Genomic DNA, 20,646 nt, shown 5'->3' with positions numbered 1-20,646 from the left:
TGAAATTATACATTTTTTAATAGAAAGTATATTAAAAAAAAGCATATTCAAATTATGACACGATTTGTGATGAATTTACAAAGGGCACTTACAGTACCCTAACTGACAGACTGGAACTACAAATCGTATATCAAAAACATTAGAGCAGTCTTGATTTTAAACCCAAACAATACCGTAAATTCGATGAAAATACAGGTTTATGACACGGGTTATGTTCTTCTCATATATGTTATGATGGTATGATACTAAACCCCTAACGGGAAGGATTGTGCCTGATGTTCATATGATGAAATCATAATCTTTCAGTCAGTTTAATTGAAGTCTGGAGCTGGCATGTCAGTTAACTGCTAGTAGTCTGTTGTTATTTATGTATTATTGTCATTTTATTTATTTTCTTTGGTTACATCTTCTGACATCAGACTCGGACTTCTCTTGAACTGAATTTTAATGTGCGTATTGTTATGCGTTTACTTTTCTACATTCGTTAGAGGTATAGGGGGAGGGTTGAGATCTCACAAACATGTTTAACCCCGCCGCATTTTTGCGCCTGTCCCAAGTCAGGAGCCCTGGCCTTTGTTAGTCTTGTATTATTTAAATTTTAGTTTCTTGTGTATAATTTGGAAATTAGTATGGCGTTCATTATCACTGGACTAGTATATATTTGTTTAGGGGCCAGCTGAAGGACACCTCCGGGTGCGGGAATTTCTCGCTACATTGAAGACCTGTTGGTGACCCTCTGCTGTTGTTTTTTATTTGGTCGGGTTGTTGTCTCTTTGACACATTCCCTATTTCCATTCTCAATTTTATTATCTAACAGAAAAAATGCATTCTTTCGTCAAACTTAATATTGTGTTAAATAGCGAGGATAATTTGGTTTAAGCAAATTTCACAATTAGTGTACGAAATATTAATGGATGGACAATGGTTAAACGGTAATTCAGTTTACCATCAACGGACGTACAAATAGTTATCATATGTACCAGGATTATAATTTAATACGCCCGACGCGAGTTTGAAGATGAAGAGCATTTAGGACCCAACAATTCCAAAAATGTTGTGCCAAATACGGCTAAGGTAATCTTTTCCTAGGATGAGAAAATCCTTAGTTTTTTTCGAAAAAAATCAAAATTTTGTAACAGGAAACTTATAAAAATGACCACATGATATTCCTTTCAACACCGAAGTGCTGACTATTGGGCATAAAAGAGAAATGAAACAAATAAAAGATCAGATGACCAAAGAAAAGAAACAAGAAAAACAAGTTGACAACTTTGAAATGTGTCGCCAGTTTTACTTTTCGATATCTATTCTATTATGATAGGTCTAAGATGAAGTTTACTACACGTATATTATATTCTTAACATTCTAAATAATTCATGAAAATAAGATCAGTGTTAGATAAACTGAGACAGACATATATGCTCACCTAACAATAGTTTCATACATAGTTTAACACTAGAGCCCTTTATAGCGGGTACACAACAACTCGTACTTTATCAACTCGTGCTGAACCAACTCGTGCCCTATTTTAACCAACTCGTGCCCATGATTTATTTGATATTATTTATATACATAGTTGTTGTAACTTTTCTAACCAATCGTTACCTAGGCTTACAAATATCAGAAGACCTAACGGAAAATGGACTACGCATATCTCAAATGTAGCCGAAAAAGCCAATTCGATACGGGAAGCACTAATGACAGCACGATTGCCCGGATAGTGACAGAACGGTTGACTGGATGAGATATAAATAGTCATAACTTTTTTGTTATTCGATAGATTTGTTTAATATTTGTAGACCTGAAAGATATTAAACTATGTTTTATGAAAATTAAAAAAAAGAGGGAAAATAATTATTTTTTAGCCAAAAAAGTTGACCGGACGGTATTCACACTCGCCGATATATTCAACTGGTCGACGACAAGCGTTAATATCTCTTTTGTTTTACAATATTTGTCCATGAAATTCAGGAACCTGTGAGATTTATAATATATTATACGAAAATATAAACTTGATAGCAAAAAAACGTGTTTTTCTCAAAAAAAAAGTTGACCGGACGGTGTTCACATTCGCCGATGTACGCGTTAATTATATTGAACTGATAAAAATAAGTGTCAATATTTTATTTGTTTTACAATATTTTTACACGAAACTAAGAAATCTACGAGGTCAATAAATACTTGATATGAAAATATAAATTTTATAGTAAATAAAAATGTTTTTCTTCAGAAAAAGTTGACCGGACGGAACAAACATTCGCCGTTATATGCCTTAAATATAATAAGTTGGTAGACACAAGTGTTTATATCTCTTTTATTTTATCAAATTTATGAAATTATGAAATCTGAGTGATCAATAAGTAAATATAAACTTTATATTAAATATGTAAAATGTTTTTCTTCAAAACAAAAGTTGATCTGACGGAATTAACATTCGCCGATATTATGATTTAAATATATTGAACTGATCGACACAAGTGTTAATATCTCTTCATTTTTATAATATATCTGTCAATGATATGAATTAATTTGTGAGATTAATAAATATTTTATAAGAAAAATAAACTTTAAAGTAAAAATAATGAGCCCAAAATGTTTATGTGATCGAGTTCACCAATGCATAATAGAAGTAATGATATTTAATCTAATTAATCTAATTTTGACACTTGTTGTAATCACCAATCAAGCCAAATAACATGTCAATAAAGTTTTCACACCCGAGACATCAAATACATTTAATTGAATTACCTTATAATCAGTTTGTAATTAGTATCCAATTAAAGAAGAAATTTTATGAAGTTCAGGATTTCAGATTAACATTTAACTCACCTTGTTATAACTATTCAATTGTTCAGTCATTTATGCTCTGACTTTCAACCAGTTCAGATCGCACAAATTATATTTCTACTATATTTTGCTTTTAGCATGTCTTTTTAAAGACAATTTTCAATATATATTCATTATTGAACTATAGATATAGATAGATTGATAATAGTGCTACTATACATATTGCTTTATTCAAAAGCATGTCTTTTTAAAGACAGTTGTCAAACATATATTTATAAATACAAAAGTAAATAGATTGATATTAGTGCTACTATATATTGCTTTATTTAAAGGCATGTCTTTTTGAAGACAGTTGTATAGCCATCATATTAGCACAACTTACTAGGAGACACAATATCCAAATGGACAGTGGGTCTAGTGTCTATATGCATACAGATGTATTACATCAAACAGAAATAGTAGATATTTTAAATAAACCTGAAACATCTCGTACATCGAATATTCCCCCTTATAAGCCAAAGGCAAACGAAGTTTACTTGTTTCAAACTGGTGCAGATGATTGGAAATGTGACCAATATCTATGGATAAATAATGGTACAAAATCAGTCACCATTGGTAATGATGTTCTTAAAAAACATTTTTACGAAATCCGATTACCAGGAACAACAGACAATACCAACGGTAGAAAAAGACCAGTTAGTTCTTTACAGTTTAAGAAAACTGCATATAGTTTGAAAAGTAACAAAAGCTTAATACTTGTGCATTATGAGGGAGTTGAAACGGTAAATGTACCCGTTAGCCATGGAAACAGCAAAAAGTCACATCCCCCTGAGTATACACGCACTGCTGCTTCTGTATTAAGAAAAAAAGAGCAAGACATAAGGTCTGGTGAAAAAACTGCCATGGATGTTTACAGAGAAAACATATCAAATGGTTCAGTTTCTGGTGAATACCAAGGAGTGTTAAATGCTAGAAATGTGAAACAAGTTGAGAACCTAGTAAGGAAAGTCTATGATACCACTTTTAAGTGTGGAGACTTTTTTGTTTCACCACTAGTTTTCAGAAATATAATTTTTGAAGATAGACCTATAATGCCTGTAGCTTTCTTGATACACAGTATAAAGAAGGAGAAGACACATGCACGTTTCTTTGAATTCGTTGCATCGTCATTTCCAAAAATAAACAAAACCTCAGTCCCTTTCGTAACTGATAGGGAGATTGGTCTTGTAAATGCAATCAGAAAGAACTTCCCATCTTGTGATGTTATTATGTGCTGGAATCATTTGATAAAAGATTTAAAATTTAATCTTCAACAAATGAGCGCTGATCAGTCAAACACAGCCCTGTATGTTTCATATTTGAAAGACCTCCTAAGGTCTGACTCTGAAGCAGAGTATATGACATTAAAAGATGAATTAATCAGAAAGTGGTCAAAACAAGGACATTCTTACTCACAGTGGCAAATGGGTAATTGATAAATACCAAAACCTTTATGACCCATATTCTGGCATTACTAATAATGCATGTGAAAGCATGAATGCAGTTATAAAACCGCTTAATAAATACAGAGTTGCCAGTTGACTGCTTTGTGCTTAGTATGTTTTACTTGCAGAATTACTATATCAATGAGGTGCAAAGGGGTCTGGCTGGCATTGGTAACTATACATTAAGAAACAAATTTAACCATGCTTCTATACCAAAAGATGAAATCAATGTTCCAACGCAGTTGGTTAAACCTGCTGACAATGTAAAGCATGTTATGTCAGAAATAGATAATGTTCGAGACCCATGCTCTAAAGATCATGTCTCAGTAGAGACAGAGTCTACCAAAATAGAGGGTGCAAATATATTGCCATTAGTATCTGAGACTTCAGATGGGACAGAAAACCCCACCATGTCTAGTCCCATTGCTGAGGAAAATGTCACAGCGCCTTCCCAAATAGAGGGGACAAATATATTACCGTTAGTATCTGATAGTTCAGAGGGGACAGAAAACTCCACCATGTCCATTAAAATTTCAGATAAAAACTTGTCCCAAAAATCCCTGGCCAAGTTAACTGTTGATTATGGTCAAGAGTCGTTTATTGAACAACACAAGGCATTTATGGTCAGAGGCATGCAAGGAAAGGTTTATGCTGTTACCTCCTTCCTAAAGAAACTTGCCAGTGTCCAGCAAGTTCACAATGCTACCACATCCTGGCTGCAAAACTATACATTGGGGATACAGATGAAACAAAAGCTGTAGTCAACCTAAAAGCGCTTACGAAGAGAAACTTAAAGAGAAATGATAAAAAGTCTGGTAGAAAAAAACCAAGACCGAATGATGGTGATATAGAGATACTACCGGCTCCAGATTCTGAGGAGGCTCAATTAATTGAGCCTCCTCTGCAACCTCAGTCTCCAAGAACACCCAAGGTGAAAACACCAGCCAAGTTAAATACACCATCAAAATAGAAGGCTATGTCAACACCAAAATCTACTAAGAAATTGAGGTTTGCTGACAATGGTGATAGTCAAGATCACTAGATACTTATAACTGGTAGTCCACCTCCAGTAAAGACACCAGCCAAGTTAAATACTCCATCAAAACAGAAGGCTGTGTCAACACCAAAAATCTACTAAGAGATTGAGGTTTGCTGACAATGGTGATAGTCAAGATCATCAGATACTTGTTACTGGTAGTCCACCTCCAGTAAAGACACCAGCCAAGTTAAATACTCCATCAAAACAAAAGGCTATGTCAACACCAAAAATCGACTAAGAGATTGAGGTTTGCTGATAATGGTGATAGTCAAGATCATCAGATACTTGTAACTGATAGTCCACCTCCAGTAAAGAAAGTAAAACTAAACCCTATACCTATTGCATGGATTAATGGTCTCACTTCAAACCATAAGCAAACTATAGAAAATAATGAATGATTATGCTCAGAGATTATCAATGTCTGTTGCACAATTATTTCACGACAATTTCCGAACATATCTGGATTTCAGCCAACAGGACTTTCACCTGTTTTTGACGATGCTACCAAGTCTTGGTCAGAAAAATTTGGTAGCTTTTTACAAAAGGGATGTCCAACTGTACAAATCCACCATACTGGCAAATCCTACTGGGTAACTTCATTGCAATCAGTGAATGACCAGTGTATTTATGTTTTGGATAGCTTCAGTAAGGCTTTTACTCTTACGCCATCCCTTGACATTCAGCTTGCTGCTATTTATGGTCACGGCAAAAAGCACATTTCAATTAAACTCCCAGAAGTGCAACGTCAGCCAAATGGTTATGATTGTGGAGTTTACTCCATAGCAAATTTGCTTGAAATTTGCTTTAATGGAGGTACTTTCAACTTCAAAAACAAAACGGCTTTTGAACAAACTGGTATGAGAGAGCATTCTATTAAATGCCTTGAACTGGGATACTTTTCTAAATTCCCTCAATCACTAAATTCTTGTGCTGACTCAGTCAAGATGCACACACGAAAGATTGAATGTAGCTCTGTTTGTGGTAAGCCTGATATATTGGAAAATATGTTTGGATGTGAAGGCAAACGAGGACTTGTCACTTGCAGCAAGTGGGTTCACCTGAGTTGTTCAAATGTTTTAGGGGACTGGCTCTGTGATGAACACCGTTCAACTGTCTAATTTGTTTGGATTTGTGTTTGGATTAATGGTGTTCATCTTATCGTGAATAACAGTTTAAGAGTGTTTTATTGAATTCAAATGTAAACAGTTTTATGTTTTGTTGGTGCTATTAGGCCCAAGAACACAGTTATTTTGTAGTGCATTTCTTTTAGACAATAAAACCAAAATAAAAAAATCGCACCTGCTCTTTCTCAAAAAGATTTGTACAGTGTAGTGTACTACCAGTGAGACAAATAATATCAAAATTATAGAAACTTCTACCAGCTCTACCTCAAAATATTGACAATTCTGTGTTAAGGGGCTGTAAAATTCAGTTTGACAGCTTCAGACGTGATAAAATTTGACCTTTTAGAACTGGACCAATTCACTTAGTACTTAACATAAAGATTCAGCACCCAATTTTTTTTGACATGTTATTACATCCCCCTACTTAATATTTCATGCATTTAATACCAAGAAATAAATTGGGAAAGTGTATCAAATAAAATATGCAAGATATACACTGTTTACACTAGGGACTATATTCGTAGACAACGAAAACCAAAGGACAATAACTGTGTCCTTGGTCCTAATAGGACAGAAAGACTTGACTAATCTTAATAAAACTTTGCATAACCTAAGCTTAGGCAATATTAAGATAGTTTGCCAAGTTTCATGGCCATATGTCATATATAAGAGAAACTGGGGTCATTTAAGTATTGACATTTGGATGTTTATTTTTGACGTATAAATTAAATATCTTCAACTGTCAAGATTTTGGCACAAAAATTTGAAATTTTGCAAAAATTTGCTTTTTAAATGCTCTTGAATATTATATATTAAGTATTAAAAGCATCTGCACACTCATTTTATTTATCAGATGTATTGTAATTATTCCAAAGTCAAATTTATATGAGCCTATGCCTGAAAATAGAGATTTTCCAATTCAGGGAAGCCTTATATAAACATGATAAATATGCATTTTTCTCAGCCAATTTGAAGTTTTTGAAGATTTTTGAGACTAAATTATTCTTTCATATATATTAAATGTACTTTAAATGTATAGAAAAGTTACAAAAAGTAAACATCATGAGTATAAAATGGTCTAGAACCATGTAGTACTGAGAATTATTTAGAGTCAATTTAGGCGGTAGTACATATTGACATAAAAAAATGCACACAGAAGCTATCAGAAGTGAAAATGTGTTACTTTTTGCTCATTTCTATGCTAAGGTGTTATGATACAAGAAGTCTAATTGCAAAAGGGATCTTGCATTTAAATTTTTTGAAAGACAATATGGTCTGATGGCCAGTTTCTTCACTTTTCAATGGAAAACTTGCATTTAGTTTTAGTCTCAATAGGCATAAATTTGGACCACTTACTATCATACAGGAAAAAAATATGGTAGCCTATAAAGGAGTAAGGTGTACTGAATATAGTAAAGTGCTTTTTTTTTTACAGATTTAGTGAAATATTTGTGATGGACTACAGATTTGATGTACAAAGTGCTTCACATTTTACATACATCAATTAGGCCGTTTAACCAGGGCCATGAATACAAAATATACTGCATTTTTTTCTGTAATAATCTACTTTTCTCTATATTCAAAGTTCACAAATGGTTAATTAAATTTGATTTGAGCATAGAAACACAAATATCAGGAACAAAAAAGCTGTCAGATAGAAAGTCAGCATGCCTCTTAGGCATAAAATGTAAACTGCTTCAAAATGCTTATTATAGCCGTAGAATGCCAAAAAGGCACATTTTAACAGAATTTTGTAAACCAAAGATGTAAATCCTTTACTTTGATTGAGTTTGACAAATTGAAACTAGCAAATCATTCAGGAAAGTTGCCAAAGTACAGAATCTAGATTTCAGGAATCCATCTCTTAGGCCCGAGAACACAGTTATTTTGTAGTGCATTTATTTTAGACAATAAATTCAAATTACAAGAGTGCACACGCTGAAATGTCTCGCCTTCTATACTAATCATTGATATTATGTTGATAGTCCTAAGTATAAAGCTAAGCTTTATTACAACTGACACATAAACTTAACATTAACCAAGATAACTAAACAAAGACCAATGAACCTTGAAAATGAGGTCACGGTCAGATGAACCATGCCAGACAGACATGTACAGCTAACAATGCTTCTATACAACATATATAGATGACCCATTACTTATAGTTTAAGAAAAATAGACCAAAACACAAAAACTTAACACTGTGCAATGAAACGTGAAAATGAGGTCACGGTCAAATAAAACCTGTGCGACTGACATAAAGATCATAAAATATTTCCATACACCAAATATAGTTGACCTATGGCATATAGTATTAGATAAAAAGACCAAAACTCAAAAACTTAACTTTGACCACTGAACCATGAAAATGAGGTCAAGGTCACATGGCATCTGCCCGCTAGACATGTACACCTTACAATCATTCCATACAACACATATAGTAGACCTATTGCATATAGTATGAGAAAAACAGACCAAAACACAAAAATTTAACTATAACCACTGAACCATGAAAATGAGGTCAAGGTCAGATGACACCTGCCAGTTGGACATGTACACCTTACAGTCCTTCCATACAGCGAATATACTAGCCCTATTGCTTATAGTATCTGAGATATGGACTTGACCACCAAAACTTAACCTTGTTCACTGATCCATGAAATGAGGTCGAGGTCAAGTGAAAACTGTCTGACAGACATGAGGACCTTGCAAGGTACGCACATATCAAATATAGTTATCCTATTACTTATAATAAGAGAGAAATCAACATTACAAAAAATATGAACTTTTTTTTCAAGTGGTCACTGAACCATGAAAATGAGGTCAAGGACATTGGACCTGTGACTGACGGAAACTTCGTAACATGAAGCATCTATATACAAAGTATGAAGCATACAGGTCTTCCACCTTCTAAAATATAAAGCTTTTAAGAAGTGAGCTAACGCCGCCGCCGCCGCCGCCGCCGCCGGATCACTATCCCTATGTCGAGCTTTCTGCAACAAAAGTTGCAGGCTCGACAAAAAAAATCGCACCTGCTCTTTCTCAAAAAGATTTTTACAGTGTAGTGTACTACCAGTGAGACAAATAATATCAAAATTATAGAAACTTCTACTAGCTCTAACTCAAAATATTGACAGTTCTGTGTTAAGGGGGTGTAAAATTCAGTTTGACAGCTTCAGACGTGATAAAATTTGACCTTTTAGAACTGGACCAATTCACTACTTAACATAAAGATTCAGCACCCAAATTTTTTTGACATGTTATTACATCCCCCAACTTAATATTTCATGCATTTAATATCAAGAAATAAATTGGGAAAGTGTATCAAATAAAATATGCAAGTTATACACTGTTTACACTAGGGACTATATTCGTAGACAACGAAAACCATAGGACGATAACTGTGTCCTTGGTCCTAATAGGACAGAAAGACTTGACTAATCTTAATAAAACTTTGCATAACCTAAGCTTAGGCAATATTGAGATAGTTTGCCATGGCCATATGTCATATATAAGACAAACTGGGGTCATTTAAGTATTGACATTTGGATGTTTATTTCTGACGTATAAATTAAATATCTTCAACTGTCAAGATTTTGGCCCAAAACTTTGCTTTTTAAATGCTCTTGAATATTATATATTAAGTATTAAAAGCATCTGCACACTCATTTCATTTATCAGATGTATTGTAATTATTCCAAAGTCAAATTTATATGAGCCTATGCCTGAAAATAGAAATTTTCCAATTCAGGGAAGCCTTATATAAACATGATAAATATGCATTTTTCTCAGCCAATTTGAAGTTTTTGAAGATTTTTGAGACTAAATTATTCTTTCATATATATTAAATGTACTTTAAATGTATAGAAAAGTTACAAAAAGTAAACCACATGAGTATAAAATGGTCTAGGGCCATGTAGAACTGAGAATTATTTAGAGTCAATTTAGGCGGTAGTCCATATTGACATAAAACAATGCACACAGAAGCTATCAGAAGTGAAAATGTGTTACTTTTTCCTCATTTCTATGCTAAGGTGTTATGATACAAGAAGTCTAATTGCAAAAGAGATCTTGCATTTAAATTTTTTGAAAGACAATATGGTCTGATGGCCAGTTTTTTCACTTTTCAATGGAAAACTTGCATTTAGTTTTAGTCTCAATAGGCATACATTTGGACCACTTACTATCATACAGGAAAAAAATATGGTAGCCTATAAAGGAGTAAGGTGTACCGAATATAGTAAAGTGCTTTTTTTTTTACAGATTTAGTGAAATATTTGTGATGAACTACAGATTTGATGTACAAAGCGCTTCACATTTTACATACATCAATTAGGCCGTTTAACCAGGGCCATGAATACAAAATATACTGCACTCTTTTCTGTAATAATCTACTTTTCTCTATATTCAGAGTTCACAAATGGTTAATTAAATTTGATTTGAGCATAGAAACACAAATATCAGGAACAAAAAAGCTGTCAGATAGAAAGTCAGCATGCCTCTTAGGCATAAAATGTAAACTGCTTCAAAATGCTTATTATAGACGTAGAATGCCAAAAAGGCACATTTTAACAGAATTTTGTAAACCAAAGATGTAAATCCTTTACTTTGATTGAGTTTGACAAATTGAAACCAGCAAATCATTCAGGAAAGTTGCCGAAGTACAGAATCTAGATTTCAGGAATCCATCTCTTAGGCCCGAGAACACAGTTATTTTGTAGTGCATTTCTTTTAGACAATAAATTCAAATTTAAAAAATCGCACCTGCTCTTTCTCAAAAAGATTTTTACAGTGTAGTGTACTACCAGTGAGACAAATAATATCAAAATTATAGAAACTTCTACCAACTCTAACTCAAAATATTGACAATTCTGTGTTAAGGGGGTGTAAAATTCAGTTTGACAGCTTCAGACGTGATAAAATTTGACCTTTTAGAACTGGACCAATTCACTACTTAAGGAGGCTCGCGGGTATAAGATTTTCAGAAAAAGAATTAAACATTTATTTTTCATTTCAAATTTTATTAATTACCTTTAATAGTTGGTACTTTATCATATGGTACAAAAATCATTCCAAAAAATCAATTTGTGTTGGCCCCAGGTGACTTTTAAAATGTAGAAATCATTGAAAAAGCTCCAAATTATCTCCCTTTGGTGAAAACATGCCATTTTTTGGCATTAAAATTGAAATATCTTTTTTAACTCATCGGTGACCTATATTTTTAATTATTGTTTTCGAATAAGCCATACATAAACTAAATAATTGTAAAATTTAAGCGATTTCTGTAATTTAGTTCTTTTTTAATTTCGATATTACCGCTTTTTCTCCTATTAGTTCAACAGAAAAAAAGGACATTAACAAAAATGTATGCTTCTTTCGAAGGCAGATTATGAGCGTAAATGAACGGTGACCCCATTTTTTTAATTTCATTTTTCTACTTAGTATAAGATAAAGTTTATTTATAGAAAAATATAGCGAAATCCTATATTAAATTAAAAAAAAAATTTAGACCTGCGAGCCCCCTTAACATGGAACATGTTGAGTTTTTTCAGAAATCTCGGTCAGCTAAAACAATTACATTATAGTAACCACTATTTGATTTTCACTTAAACTGATAAATGGAATGTATAACAATAAACAATGTTATATCGTTACAGCAATAGCTTCAACCTACCGGAATTTGATAAATTGCGATTTATATATAAGGTTTATGTTCTTCTTATATGTTTTATGATGGATAATACTAACCTCAAACAGGAGGGATTGCACTTGATTTTTATATGATGAAAACATAACGTTTCGATCACTTTAACTATTTAATTGAGGTCTGGAGCTGGCATGTCAGTAACTGCTAGTATTCATTTGTTAATGTATGTATCATTATCACTTTGCTTAGTTTCTTTTGTTATCAATACTGACATCGAACTTGCAATTATTTTAAACAGAGTTTTTTATGTGCGTATTGATATGTGTTTCTTTATCCTACATTGGCTAGTAGTATATGGGAGGATTAAGATTTCACAAAACTTGTGTAACCTCATTTATGCCCCTGTTCAAATTCAGGAGCTTCTGGATTTTGTTAGTATTGTATGTTCTTTTATTTTAGTTTTATGTTTTGGAGTTTTAGTGTGACGTCCATTTTCACTGAGCTAGTATTCTCTTATGTTTAGGGACCAGCTGTTGACCACATCAGGGTGCGTATTTTTTTTCCCTGCGTAGAAGACAAATTGGTGGCTTTTGGCTGTTGTCTGCTCTTCTGTCGGGTTGTCGTCTATTTGAAACATGCTAGTTTTAAAAAATATACCAAAATTAAGGTTAACCAAAAGTAACCGAAACCAGACTAGGAGACATATACAAGCATGACAAGTATTCTCTAGAAACATTATATTAGACATACATATATTGGCGTCAATTTGATATAAAAATGACAGATATAACAAAGAAACAAATAAATTACAATAAATACTATTTGTGTTTAATATTTACTAAACGAGAATGGAATATAGTAAGAACAGGTAGTCAGAACATGTTGTGTAATGACTTCTAGACTAACATATTAAAATTGATGCAATAACATGAATAAAATGAAATCGTTCCTATCAAACAATTAACTAATTCATTACCTTTATCGGTTCATCATCAGACCATTCACTTATATGGGTTTCTGTACAAATGTCACATAAATAATCTGCATCCTGCTCATAAAATACCGTCACACAGTCCGGTTCGGCAAGGCTACATCCTAACAATTTGACAGATTTTACAGTCGTCATTTTAAATCTTTTTCTTATTATAGTGTTTATTTCTTCTGTGACAAAATCATCAATGTCCTTGAATAGACGTCTTTCAATGTTACAATGTTTCCCAAAATCCCAAACTTGAATCTGAATCACATTGAGATATCTCTTCACAAGTAATTTCGAAGTCTTCTGTAACTTAAAGACGACAGTTCCTCTGAAAAGAGCTATTGGCCGGGTTTTTTGTCCACATACAGGTACTTCTGCAATTTCGTACTTCCGGCTCAGTGAAGCAATCAAATGATTCATTAAATGTCCTGGTAGAAATTTAAATTTGAAACATAACCAAGTGGATTTTGTACAGTTTTTTTCTGTCACATTAAATAGTTCATTTATAGGACAGTCCAGTACCTCATTAACCATGCACGGTATGTAATAGCAAGTTTTTGTATCAGCGTCATCTCTGTTTAATTTGGTTGGACGTATTATGATATCAAATTTCTCCATGACATTCAGTATATGATCTTTATGTTGAAACAAGTTTTGTTTTTCTAATATTTGGTCCAAAACCACACTATGTAATATTCCTCTAATATATAAATCATTCCATTCATCCGTCAAAAGATGCCGTCTGGCACTTGATTGAAATTTCTTTGCTGTTATTATACATTTAAAAGCATCAGACAACCATTGAGTATCTAAAATGATATAATCCGGAAGATCCTCAAAATAAACCAAAGCTCTGAGTTCATGATGAAATTTCAAATATAACATAAGTTCTTCATGATTTAATGGGTTCGGTATTTCAGTAGATATTTGCTTAATTTTATTCAAGGAAATAATTGGTAACTCCTTCTTTTTCACTTGTAGACATTTTTCCAACTGAATAAATTTAATAGGATAGTCTTGATTCCATGATCTCATTGTTGTGGCTAAGTTCAAGAGATTTTGTCGTATAAGCTTGAATACACTAGGATTATCTTCTGTGTTAGAAATAAAGTACTCGTACTGATCACTAATGTGTCTTCGTGCATCAGCTGAAACATCTTCAACATATTTATCAAGGCAATGTCTACATGCATCCTCAATCTAAAAAATAAACTCGTTTTCTTAAATAAGTCAATGACAAAAAACATAAAAGATATGTCAATGATTATTATAAATAAGAGTACCGTTTCACAATTAGGTTGGATATTTACACAAGACACTGAAAATGCCCCATGCAGTATGCACAAATATATGTAGTTCCACAAACAGTCTTGTGATGTGCCTAAATTTTTTACTGACGCTTCATTTGTCACCATTTTCTGCAAAATTAAATAAAACTTCTTTGAGTGATACAAGGCGTTGAAAGTATTATGACCAAAGAGGGCTTATTGAGTTATTCAACTCTGGTATATTTATTTATATTGCTGATAGTGCTGAAATCTCAATCCCTTGATACGAAAAGGGGGAACCGAAGATCTAGTCAAACGAAGGTATATCAAGACACACAAGAAAACAACCTAGAAAAGCAAAGAATGACAATGGACACACAAATGACGAAAAAGGGCAACGAAATAAGGACTGAGCAGTTTGTAAGAATTGTGTGTATCAACTCCAAGGCACTGAAACAAATATCTAGTGATGACCTCAAATAAAAATATTGATGAAAGCTACATTTTTATTAATGTTTATTCTGTCTGATCAAGGTACAAATGTAGCTTTATCAAATATATATATTCTATACATACCGTTTGTCCAGAAGAAGGCTCAACTTTGTCTCTATGTGAACCAACTAGAACCACTGGAGGATCAAGACAATCATCTTTAGCGATCATTCTTTCATGCATTTCACCAGTATTTCTTTCAGCTTTGTTTTTCTGATCATCAAGTATACAGTAGCAATGTATTGAGTTCATCCACAACTGAAACATCTCTACAAAGTAATGACTTGTATTGCAGTTATCTATCTTAAACTTAAGGGGGCCTAGGTTGGTTTGAGTAGTACATCTACAGTGATCACTAGCCTGTCAACACAAGTGTATCAGTTAAAACAAGGCTCGAGGTAAGGTGCATTCAACTCTGATCTTATTTGACAAACACTGCTAGTTTTCCTGCTGATGGTTGGTGGTGCTTTCCTGGTACTCCAACAAAACATACATACATTTACATTTTCCACAATAATTGTACCTTAGTCCTATTATGAAGTTGACTGTCATGATGTTTAAAATCTTTGCAATTCAATTCCATTGATTTAATTATTGTTTAAACTTTAACCAAGCTGTCATTCTCCATTTAAGAAACATATGATTTTTAGAGGCAGAGAGGTTAATTATTTGTTTAATGAATATCAATACATTTGTACTGAAAAACAAGGGAAAAAAATGGCTTCTTAACAAAAACAGTCAACTGCATGAAAACAAAAGGCTTCCAAGAGTCGAAATCACTCACTTTGTAAAAATATGTCATTGTGATACCTTTATTGAAATCAGGTATGTGCACTTATTTGTCAATCTTATTGCATGGCATTTTACAGATGTTAAATTATAAACAACCAATAGTTCGACGTTCCATTAGTCTGACATTGACATGTTTAACAATGTTATTATTTTTTTATATTAGAAAGCCAAATAAAAGGGTCGTTCAATATTAAGAAGAGGACAGTGTCCTTCTTTGGAACAGGTGATGCAAGCCAGGTTAATGTATTAGTACTAAAGTAGCAGAATTTCATCACCTCTAACTTAAAACACAAAATACTTTGTTAATTCTTGACGAATTGCTTAATAAATCACTCTCGATACAGTATCATCAAAGTGCTAACTGACGAAGCATGTGGTTACCAAGTAACCAATTATTCTGTGATAACTACCACACACTATTTAGATTTAAGAACATTTAGGGATCAAGCTTACACATCCAATAGCCTTCATTCAAAGGAGAAAAGAATAAGCGACCAGATGGCATACATTTTTCTGTCTACTTTAAGGTAATATTCTTTTCTTTGATGATTATATACATTACTACTGTCCTTCACTCTATTTTAGTAACTATGACTTTCACCTTATATAAAGTGATCTCAAAATCAAAAGGACTTTCCTCTCATTGTATGTGACCATGTATCATAAAAGAATTGCAATTCATATGTTTTATTTCATTTAGCATCCGGAAACCACTTTTAAGATAGCTCAAAATCAGAGATCTACCTCTCATTCAATGTCACCATTATATCCATAATAATTAACCTCTCGAGTTCGCATCTGGAAACAAAAATTATTGAAGGGCTGACAAACTGTTAAACAAGAGTGCACATGCTGAAATGTCTCTTCTTCACTAACCATTGATTTTATGTTGATAGTCCTAAATATAAAGCTTTACTACAACTATCACATAAACTTAATAAAATCCAAGAAAATGAGGTCAAGGTCAGATAAACCAAAGTGGAAAATACATGTAAACCTTACACTCATTCCATACACCAAATATGCTTTAAATATAGTTGACCTATTGCACATCTAAGAAACAAACTTAACCAAACAAACTTAACATTGATTAATGAACCATGAAAATGAGGTCAAGGTAAGACGAACCCTGCCTGACAGACATGTACACGTTACAACTATTACATGCCTTAAATATAATTGACCTATTGCATAGCGTATCTCAGAAACACACTTAACCAGGAAAACTTAAGATTGACCAATGAACCATGAAAATAAGGTCATGGTCAGATGATAACTACCAGACAGACATATACACCGTACAATTATTCCATACACCAAATATAGCAGACCTATTGCTTATTGCATCTGAGATATGGACTTGACAACGAAAACTTAACCTTGTTCACTGATCCATGAAATGAGGTAGAGGTCAAGTGAAAATTGTCTGACGGGCATGAGAACCTTGCAAGTTACGCAAATGTATTTATCCTATTACTCATCATGCTCATAAACAGAGAGAAAATAAGAATACTAACAAAATTTACTTTTGTTAAAGTAGTCATTGAACCATGAAAATGAGGTCGAGGACAATGGACATATGACAAACAGAAACTTCATTTTAATTTTTTGTATTTGAGCGTCACTGATGAGTCTTTTGTAGACGAAATGCGCGTCTGGCGTATATACAAAATTAAGTCCTGGTATCTATGATGAGTTTATTCATAACATAAGTCATCTATATACAAAGTATGAAGGATCCAGGTATTCTACCTTCTGAAATATTAAGCTTTTAAGAAGTTTGTTAACGCCGCAGCCGCCGCCAACGGATCACTATCACTATGTCGAGCTATCTGTGACAGAAGTTTCAACAAAAAACTATATACCCCAAACTAATTGTTATGATAATATAAAAATGTGTTGTTGGAAATTGCAAAGGAGCCTAGAGAATACTTAAAAAAGTGAAATGCAGGTCATGATTGAGTGAATAAATATCAGGTCATATTGTGTAAGAACTTTTTTCCAATTGAATTTTAATTTTCAGATTTTAATTTTCAGAGAGCACATTTTTTTATAAAAAAAACAATTGCCTTTTAATTTAGAGAGAACATTTTTTCATCTTAACTTCATATATTTCATTGTACAGTGTGTGAACTAATGATGCAAGAACGGAAAAGAAACTCTTCTCATGATCAATAGGTTGTTTATGCAATTGCTAGTAATCACATTCATAAAATAGTCAGGGGAATAACTGAAATACATGACTTATAAATCACTCATTTAAGTAGCAAATTAGATATTCACTGATTTTGTAGTTTTACCAAAATTTTAAACTTAAAAATTAAAAATCTAATTATATGTAATTATTAGTAAAATTGAAAAAAATGGACCTTTTGCTTCTTTTAATAGCAAGGTTCATGCCTTTGGTGCAATAATTTATCTGTTAATTCTATATTTTTGGGAAAAAAATGCTGTTATGAAGGCTTTACATAATGAACGAATACTTTCTTCACAGATTTTTCCCAGCAGTGGGAGTATTTTTCCAGTAAAATTCAAGGTTTCATCTTACAGATTTTGTAATAAAATTTTACAGTTCGCAACCAAAATTTTACTGTTCGGTAGTGTTGAAATTAATGGGGGTGATTTAAATATTGATTCTTCTAGAAGTGATTTTTTTTAAGAAAATAGTGGTATGATACCTAAAACAAGTTATCTTCATGTTCCAGATTCAGTACAAGGTCATCACCTGACATAACCCGTCATCCTATAAACACAGATGTTGGTTCTGATAACTTTAGCAACATAATTAGTCTCTGGATCATTCATATTATAAATTTAAAGCTACAATACAATTAAATCACGTAGCCTTGTGATTATTAACGAAAGACAACTCTTACTTCCAACATTTCTGGAAAAATGTTACTTGAATCTAAGAAATTCCACTGACTGTGAAAAGTTCATTCAAAACTACACATGTTTTATTAAACGATTACCTGTACTATTTATTTAGAATAAATTGATAATACAACAATTGCCTTAGAACCTTGTTATTCTAATTTTATATAAAAAAAAGTCAATCTTTGCTGCTTATTGAGAAAAAAAAATGGAAAAAAATCAGGCACATACAATATAATCAACTGTTATTAATTCACCAATTTTCCGAGTGTTCTACATATTCCTTAGTATAGGAAAATATCATGACATCTACACAGATGCCACAACTGAGATTGTAACGGCAACTTTAAATGTAAAATATAATCTTTTAACATATTTAATGTTTATGTCTATTCAGGTAAAAAATTAAAGGAAAATATTTTTATCAAAAGGATTTTCTGTTAAAAGATTTAAACATTTTTTAAAACAATTCTTAATGAGATTGCTTTGATTTATTTTTTCACATGCATGCACAGTCTTCTCTATGAAATCAAATTAAATGTTAACATCGAAATGAGATCAGTTTGAATTTGTCAAGGAACCCTAATTTCAATCTATTTTGTTGATATTTTTTTTCAAAAAACGTCTATAGACTAGCTTCTTGTACGTACGGATGATTGGAGTGATTAAAAAAAGGGGGACGAAAGATACCAAAGGACAACACCATAGCTAAAAATGAAAAAGACAAACAGAAAAACAATAGTACACATGACACAACATAGAAAACTAAAGAATAAACAACACGAACCCCACCAAAAACTAGGGGTGATCTCAGGTGCTGCGGAAGGGTAAGCAGATCCTGCTCCACATGCGGCACCCGTCGTGTTGCTTATGTGATTACAAATCCGGTAAAAAGTCTTATTCGGTAGATCAAATTCATGAAAGGGAAGGGGATTGTAGTTACGACGTAAGGAACATACCCGATATCATTTGTGAAACGGTTATTCCATAACGGTCAACCAACTCGTGATGGCGTCCGTAAAATTTACGAAGGGATGATTTCAACTTCACCATTTGAAAGTCTTGGTTTAATAGCTTCCTTGTGAGCAGTAACCCTCTATCAAGAAAATCATGATAGGAAATGCAAGCACGGGAATATCGTATCAATTGGGAGATATATACCCCGTATTCAGGTGCTGCTGGAATGCTGCTACTTAGAAATGGAAAGTTCACAATTGGAAAGCTGAAATCATCTCTTTTGTCGTAAAGTTTTGTCTTCAACCGACCCTCATTGTCAATTTCTAGATGTAAGTCAAGATATGAAGCCGACTTAACTGTATCTGTAGTATCCTGTATCTCCAATTCAATGGGATAGATGCGATCCACGTAGTCACCAAATTTTGAATTGTTTAGTGAAAGGACGTCATCTATATAGCGGAAAGTAGAGTTAAAGGATATTGCTAACTTCTTATCTTTCATCCTAAGAAGTTCCTGTATGAAGTCAGCCTCATAATAATAAGGAAACAAGTCAGCAAGTAGAGAGGAACAGTTTGTTCCCATTTGGATGCCGACAGTCTGTTGAAAAACACGTCCTCCGAACGTAACAAATATGTTGTCAATCAAGAAATCAAGCATCTTGATAATAAGTTATGTATACAATCAGTTAAAAAGATTAATTGAGGTGTGTATGTGAGGTATGAATTCCCTTAGCATTTAAAACCAAATTTACACAAAAACACAAAACAATAACATACTGTTCTCAATGCCTGCTATTAAGAGAGGAAGCTATAACAATATTTGGAAATTCTCTTTTTATTTCAATTTGTTCATTATTACTTTATTTACCAGAACTTTTCATATAAACTTATAATAAGGAACGTCCTCGGGAAGAATGTGCAAAACATTGAAGTACTTCAGATTATAAGTGTTTGCAGGAGAGGTAATTTTCTTGTCCCTAAGTTTTCAAATGAATATTTAGTAATTTCAAAGATATTTAGTGAATTGTTACCCTATCATCAACTAAAGTGAGAAAACATAGCCTTTACAACTATTCAACAGTAAAACAAGATCAAATAGTAATATTCCTGTCAAGAAAATTGTATATTTTCGCAGAATTTCAAATGAGAAAATTTTAATTTAAAAAAAAATCTCAAGAAACTAGAATTTCATGTGAAAAGGTCA

General features: G+C 32.8%; 1 protein-coding gene and 1 long non-coding RNA gene across 2 annotated transcripts in view; both read right to left on the bottom strand.

Moving 5' to 3' along the window:
• The window catches only part of LOC143054951 (uncharacterized), a 290,618-nt gene that overhangs the window by 11,257 nt on the left and 258,715 nt on the right, over positions 1-20,646 (bottom strand). The window contains exons 13-14 of the mRNA XM_076228046.1: positions 14,905-15,089; positions 13,058-14,260 (exon numbers count right to left, since the gene is read on the bottom strand). Coding sequence (XP_076084161.1) covers positions 13,058-14,260; positions 14,905-15,089 — 1,388 coding nt within the window. The remainder of the gene's footprint in view (positions 1-13,057; positions 14,261-14,904; positions 15,090-20,646) is intronic.
• Positions 1-20,646, bottom strand: part of LOC143054958 (uncharacterized) — a 181,794-nt gene that overhangs the window by 78,777 nt on the left and 82,371 nt on the right. The window lies entirely within an intron of this gene.

The sequence above is a fragment of the Mytilus galloprovincialis genome, chromosome 12 (genome assembly GCF_965363235.1).
Source record: "Mytilus galloprovincialis chromosome 12, xbMytGall1.hap1.1, whole genome shotgun sequence".
Classification (NCBI taxonomy): Eukaryota; Metazoa; Mollusca; class Bivalvia; order Mytilida; family Mytilidae; genus Mytilus; species Mytilus galloprovincialis.
This window is presented reverse-complemented; position numbering and strand designations above follow the sequence as displayed.